This window comes from Oryx dammah, unplaced genomic scaffold (genome assembly GCF_014754425.2).
Source record: "Oryx dammah isolate SB20612 unplaced genomic scaffold, SCBI_Odam_1.1 HiC_scaffold_10, whole genome shotgun sequence".
NCBI lineage: Eukaryota > Metazoa > Chordata > Mammalia > Artiodactyla > Bovidae > Oryx > Oryx dammah.
In genome coordinates this window covers 23,707,707-23,714,975 of record NW_024070194.1, presented here as the reverse complement: position 1 = coordinate 23,714,975, position 7,269 = coordinate 23,707,707, and the positions used below count along the sequence as shown (strand labels likewise).

At 47.7% G+C, this 7,269-nt stretch overlaps 1 protein-coding gene across 1 annotated transcript; it reads right to left on the bottom strand.

Moving 5' to 3' along the window:
• Window positions 1-3,262: 3,262 nt before the first annotated feature.
• Window positions 3,263-4,273, bottom strand: MC3R (melanocortin 3 receptor). Its single transcript, XM_040247304.1, has one exon. It carries the CDS (start codon window positions 4,232-4,234, stop codon window positions 3,263-3,265), a length of 972 nt encoding a protein of 323 aa, XP_040103238.1. The 5' UTR covers window positions 4,235-4,273.
• Window positions 4,274-7,269: the final 2,996 nt, after the last annotated feature.

The following is a 7,269-nucleotide window of genomic DNA, read 5'->3' as shown; positions in this document are numbered from 1 at the left end:
AGAGTATAGCAAGTAAAATGATGACCTGTCTTCTTGGTTTTTATGACAGCTCAACGGAGGCTCTGTTATGAATGTCTGGACTTGTGTTTGTAGAAATAGTCCTTAAAGCCTCTCTCTATGGTAGCACATGTCTCTGCTTTTCACGTTCATGCATTGGAGAGGGAAATGGCAACCCACTCCAGTGTTCTTGCATGGAGAATCCCAGGGATGGGGGAGCCTGGTGGGCTGCCATCTATGGGGTCGCACAGAGTCGGACATGACTGAAGTGCCTTAGCAGCAGCAGCCTCTGGGGTCATTAGGCCATCGTTCAACACTGCTGTTTCCAGGAGAGGCACTAGGGTGTCTGGGTTGGATTTGGGGGTGTGGGTAGACACTCTGAGTTTGAATCTCCACTTCTCCACTTGTAGCTGAGTTTCTGTAGACTTCTTTACTTCCCTGAGTATCAGATGCTCCTCTGTAAAATAAGGATGAGCCTCATGTTTGCCTCAGGGGTTACGCAGAGATTAAAGGATCAAGTGCCAGTAAGGAACTTAGCACAGTTCCTGCCATGGGGTCAGCACTGCGTGTGGATGTGTATTTTTGACTGAGCATTGTGCTCATGTGAAAGTGCTCTGTGTCCCTGCTATTTAAAAGGTGGTCCCCAGACCAGTAGCCATACCCTGTGGGAGCTTGTCAGAGTCAGAAATTCAGCATCTGAGAGAGTAACGTTGACATATATACATACTGCTGCTGCTAAGTCGCTTCAGTCATGTCTGACTCTGTGAGACCCCATAGACGGCAGCCCACCAGGCTCCCGCGTCCCTGGGATTCTCCAGGCAAACACTGGAGTGGGTTGCCATTCCCTTCTCACTACCATGTGTCAAATAGCTTTTGAGAAGCTGCTGTATAGCACAGGGTGCTCGGCTTGATGCTCTGTGATGATCTAGAGGGGTGGGATGCTGGGGGGAGGGGTGGGAGGGAAGCTCAAGAGAGAGGATGTATGTATACTTATAGGCGATTCACATCATTGTACAGCAGAAACTAACACAACATTGTGTAACAATTATACTCCAATTAAAAATAAGTTAAAAAATAAAGGATTAAAAAAAAAGAAACTCAGAACCTTCGGGTTCACTCCCAATCTGTTGAATTAGCTTTAGTGCTTGAGCAAGATCCCGGGTGATTCCAGCAGATGTTTCTGTTCAGAAACACTGCTCTGGGCTAAAATGTACATAGAAAGGGCAGCTGGATCCGTTTTGATTATGGAAAACTGTTGGCAGCATTGTGTTGGTGCAAAAAGACATCAGCCTCATGGCACAAAATATACAGAGACCCTGAAGTAGCTGGGCATTCTTGGGCAGTCATGCTTGGGACAGAGGTTCTTCATCTGTAAAGTGACTCATCTATGTCAGAGACTTGTTGACAGTATAAATGAAATAATGTGAAAGCTAATATAAAAGAGGGCAAAGTACGTTATTTTTATCTTGTTTGCATAGAAAAAGGACATCATAATCCCTAGAGCTGTCAATACCATTTTCAAAGAATTCGACTCCCCATTTTCCACGTCAATTTTCTGGGAGGCAGTGGACAAGACCTATTATTCGGTGTCTCGATTAAAATAATGCAGAGTGACAGTGGCCCAGGAATTTCAGCCTGATATTTTTGGAAACTAAATGGGAGAGTTTTGTAGTTTGGCTAAAAAGCATTGCCCTAGAAAAGGCCAGCAGTGCTGTCAATGGGGATGTTTATGCCATTGACAAAATAGTCACGGAACTGCAGTAGATGGCCATGAGCAGAAGCCAGCGGGATGCTTCCGGGTGGTATGGTTCAATGTGACACATGTTTATCAGCCACAAAAGCCTTTTTTTTTTTTTTTTAATTTCTGAACATCACAGCCAAAGCAAGAAACAAATCCTATTGTTCACATTAGCACAGATCAAGTACAGAAAGCCTCAGTATATTACAGCACAAGAAAAATACAGAGTTGTATACCGAAGACACAGCATAATGTAAGAATTAGTGGAAGAGGGGAACATGGGGACAACCAGAAAGTACAGTCTGAAGTCCTCTGGGGAGGAAGGGGGTCTGACAGATGCTCGCAGCACACACCTGTGGACAGAGCTCATCAGCAAGGCTCACCCTGTGTTCACAGGAGCAAATCTCTTTACTTGATACAGTATAGACCTTGACAACAGGGTCACCCAAAAGGAACAGTGAACCAGAAGCCGTCCTCCGTCATACATCATCACATCACATAGAAAACCCGCGACAGAGACACAGTTCTTATGAGCAAAACAGCTTTCAAGAAAGTCACAGGCAGCTCAGAGTTTAACTCCCTGAAACTACAGTCCAGCAATTTCTTGAGACACATACCCTCCTACCCACAATTCCCTCTCTTGTTTTAAAGACAGAAAAGAAACCATAGGGAAAATTTGCCTTTTTTAAATAGGGAAATATATATATTAAAATAGCAAGGCATCAAAATACTTTGTACATGGGTATGTTCTGATTTTCCAAAGCACTTTATCTCTCTTTCATTAGAGTTTTGAAAGACGCCCTGTGTTGAATGCAAACAAACCCAACAACAACAGAAACAACCATAATAGTACAAAATGGAATAACACAATAGTAATAACAAAAATAGAAGTGGGTTCCATTCCCATGCTATTTCTGTCGGCGGTGGGGGTGGGTGGCGATGGAGTCAAGAAGAGGGGCAAACAGCATAGCATTACTTCTTCCGCAAAGAGGTCATTGTTTTTAGGAAGTTGATTTACCATAAATAGAGTAATAGACTAGGAGTCTAGTCTCTTATGAAATGAGAGTAAAGCCATTCGAGCTAGGGGTTGGTAGCTGTAACAGGTTTGCTTGGGGGAGATTCCAGCTACCCTTACTGTTATGGCAAATCCTTGAGTCTGTCTGACCCGAAGCATGAAGGAGTGGGTGGGAAGCAGGGCTCAGGCAGGGGTCCAAGACCCTGGGTGCATGGAAATGAATGCAGACAGCACTCAAAGCAGCCTCCATGGATTCCCCCCAGGGACTATTTGAGAAATCAGAGCTTGTGACTTACCCACGTAGGCATCCTTTCACAGAGCCTGTTATATACTGTTTTCCCCTTTCAACCAAAGGCTCTCTGCAAGCTTAAAAAGAAAAAGACACCCAGGATGATGACTGTAACACTCTTTTTTATGTCTTGTAAGTAGTAATCTGCCTTGTTGCTAAACACCTGGGCCGGCTGAAGGGTGGAAAGTGACCAGACTGAGAACCCTTGCCGCGGCCCCACGTCTTATCCCAAGTTCATGCCGTTGCAGCTGCAAAGAATCTCCTTGAAGGTGTTGCGCAGCTCCAGGCTCCGAAAGGCGTAGATGAGCGGGTCGACGACGGAGTTACACATGATGAGGACCAGGTAGGTATTGAAGTGGGCGGTGTAGCAGACGCAGTAGGGGTTGGTGGGGCAGGTTATGATGAGGACGAGGTGGAGGAAGAAGGGGGCCCAGCAGAAGACGAAGACCCCCAGCAGGATGGTGATGGTGACCGCCCCCTTCATGCAGGAGTGCTGCTGCGGGGCCGCTCCATCAGCAGGGGGCAGCGCGGCGATGCGCTTGACGTGCAGCCGGGCGAAGAGGAACATGTGCACGTAGAGGGTGCCCATGAGCAGCAGCATGGCAAGGAACATGGTGACCAGGCACACGATGACCATCTTGCTCTCGGAGTAGACGATGAACACCACACCGCAGATGCCGCAGCCCAGCCAGATGGCCACGATCAGGGCCAGTGCCTTCCTCACGGTCATGATGCTGTGGTAGCGGAGCGCGTAGAAGATGGTGACGTACCTGTCGACCGCAATGGCCAGGAGGTTGCAGATGGAGGCCACCAGGGAGATGCAGATCATGGAGTCAAAGACATTGTCCATGTGCTGGATGAACTGGTCCTCCAACGTCAGGTAGTCGCTGTTGACCACGGCGATCATGATGGTCTCCAGGGCATTGGACACGCTCACCAGCATGTCGGCCACGGCCAGACTGCAGAGGAAGAAGTACATGGGGGAGTGCAGGTTGCCGTTCCTGACCACGGCCAGGATGACCAGGATGTTTTCCAGCAGGCTGATGATGCCCAGGGCCAGGAAGACCTCGGGCTTGATGAAGACCTGCTCGCAGAAGCCGCCGCTGCTCTGGTTGCTGAAGGAAGCGGCAGCGACGTGCTCTGAGCTGTTAGGCAGCATTGGTTGAGCCGAGTGCAGACAGCACGAAGCATTCATCGCTCACAGACAGCTGGCTGATCGGAGCGGGGGCTCCGGCAGGGTCCCGAGGCTGTGGTTGCTGCTGTTGCTACTGCTTTCAGGAAAGAAAAAAAATCTCCCCCCACGATCCTGGTTTTAGATGCTTGTCCAGTGTACAAGCTTGTCCAGTGTTAGATTTTGTTCTTCCCTGGAATAAAAGGATGGAGAGAGGGAGAGAAAGAGACAGGTCGGGAGAGAGAGAGAATGAGAGACAGAGGAAAAAGTCGGCTTGGATTCCTACAGAAAACTTCCCTGTGCTTCTCCAGGACGATCAGTTTTAGAGAAACTTCTCTCTCTCTCTCCCTTCTTAGCTTCCTTCTGTCTCTCTCTCTCTTTCCCCCTCTCACATCCCAACCTGGGAACAGAAAACCAGCCACTAGCTGCTACAGTTACGGCAGTTTTCATTGCAAGACAGGGGACGTGGTACCTGTTGTGAGGAGTGCGGGGAAAACACTCAGTTTTTATACATTGGCTGGAGGCAAACAACTCCTACTTAATCTTCAGAGCGGCGAAATGACCACTGAGCATCCGACGTCTCTCTGACTGACAGCAGAACCGGCTCCCAGGAATCGGACCCAGAGATTCAAAAGCAGTCTACTGCCCTCTGCAGGTCAGACCGAGCATCTGTTCTCTGGCTGGGCTGAGCAGTTTTTGTCATGGAAATGGCCACAGCCATCCTTTCGTCCACGTATTGTTCATTCTTTTTCTTTTTTGGTGGCAAACATTTATTAAGCACCTGCCATGTGTTAGGTTTCTGCCCCGTGCAGGAAATTCAGTGGTGAGCAAGACAGACACACCATCCTTGTTTCTCCCAGACTCAGAGTCTGGGATGGGAGATGAGAAATCCCTGTTTTATTACAGTGTGATGCATGCTTGAATCGGGGAATGCCAGGGGCTGGGGGAGCTCTGAGGGGGCCCCCTAACCTGCTGATCAAGGGAAGTTCCTGGAGGAAGGGGCTTCTAAGCTTTGACTTCAAAGAACAGAGGTGATGCCCAGTGGTGAGGTGAGAGCTGGGGTTGATGGAGAGAGAAGAGGATTCCAGGCAGAGGGAATAACATGCTTACAGCCTGGAGGCTAAAAGCGGTGGTTCTACACGTGGCTGTGGGAATTATCTGTAGAATGTGTTCCTGGGGATCCCATTTGACCTTCTGAAACAGAATCACCCAAGGGTAGTACCTGGGCAGGTGCATTTTCAGTTTTTAAGCGGTGAGGGGAGAACAGAGCCAAGGTTGAGATCAACAGAAAAGAGAGCTTGGTGTTTTTCGAAGGACTTTAGTTTTCTCTGGCCAGAGTGTGGAGCTGGGAGACACAATTTGAGAAATGAGGCTGCTTTTCTTTTTTTTTTAAGGCGAGAGGGACCAGGCTCCTGAAGGACAGTCTCAGCTGAGTGTAGGAGTTTTGGACTGTGGGGTGGTGGTGGTGGGGTTTGGGAAAGAGGAGGTGGGGTTTGCATTTTAGAAAGATTCCCCTTTGCACGGTGGAGACTGCTGTGGGAGGGGATGAGTCAGGAGCCTGGGGGGCCAGGGCTGCAGAGATTCACAGGGAGATGATGGCATCCTGAAGCAAGGAGGTGGCCACAGGGCAAAGGGAGGAGTGGACAGAGATCCTTAGGATATAGGGTCCTGGAGATTTAAGTGTGATGGGATGTGGGACAGTGCAGGGAACACCTGCGCTTCCTTCTGAAGTAACTGGGAGAACAGAGATGCCATCTGAGCTGGAAAAATGTATTGGTTGGCCAAAAGTTCATTCAGGTTTTCTGTACCATCTAATGGAAAAAACCCAAATGAACTTTATGGCCAACCCAATAAAAGGCAGAATTTAGCACCTAATTTTTAATACTTAGCTTATGTCAGATGTGAGGTTGGACAGGAGGATGATGTAAACTCTGGACACACTGAGTCCCCTTGCCACCCCTGTCCCCCTGCTGAATACCTGCACATCAATTACTGGTCCACTGATGCTCTGATTATCCAACTATCCACTCACTATGGATGTGAGTGTGACTGGGTGTGTATTAGACAGAAGAAATGTGCATACAAAGTAGATGAAAACTTAGAATATTTATGAAACTGTGGGGTGGAGAGGTCTTATTGAAAATATAGGCAACCAGAGGGGGAAAGGGATGGGGAGTTTGCGATGGACATGTGCACTTGGCTATACTTATTGATTTTATTGTATTTATTTATTTTTAATGGATTGATGATTGCTTTCAATATTGGTTTGATTTCTGTTATACAGCAATATGAATTAGCTACAGGTGTACATATGTCTTCTCCCTCTTGAAACTCCCTCCCATTTCCCACCCTTTCCCGCTCCTCCTCCAGGTTGTTACAGAGCCCCGGTTTGAGTTCCCTGAGTCATACAGCAAATTTGCAAGTAAAAATAGGTATTTTACATATGTTGCTGCTGCTGCTGCTAAGTCACTTTAGTCGTGTCCGACTGTGCGACCCCATAGATGGCAGCCCACCAGGCTCCTCCATCCCTGGGATTCTCCAGGCAAGAACACTGGAGTGGGTTGCCATTTCCTTCTCCAATGCATGAAAGGGAAAAGTGAAAGTGAAGTCGCTCAGTCATGTCCGACTCTTAGCGACCCCATGGACTGCAGCCTACCAGGCTCTTCTGTCCATGGGATTTTCCAGGCAAGAGTACTGGAGTGGGTTGCCATTGCCTTCTACTTACATATGTTACACACTGCTATATTTAAACTGGATAACCAACAAGGACCTACTGTATAGCAAGGGAACTCTGCTCAGTGTCGTGTGGCAACCTGGATGGGAGGGGAGTTTGGGGGAGAATGGCTACATGTATATGTATGGCTGGGTCCCTTTACTGTCCACCTGAAACTATCACAACATTGTTAATCAGCTTTATCCCGATACAAAATAAAAAAGTTTTCTTTAAAAAAAAAAAAAGGATAGGCAATAAATTAAGTGTGAGAAAAGGCACCATAAACAAAGTCAGAAGACAAACAGGAAGAAAAGACTTGCCATAGTCAAAGGTTACTATCTCTTCA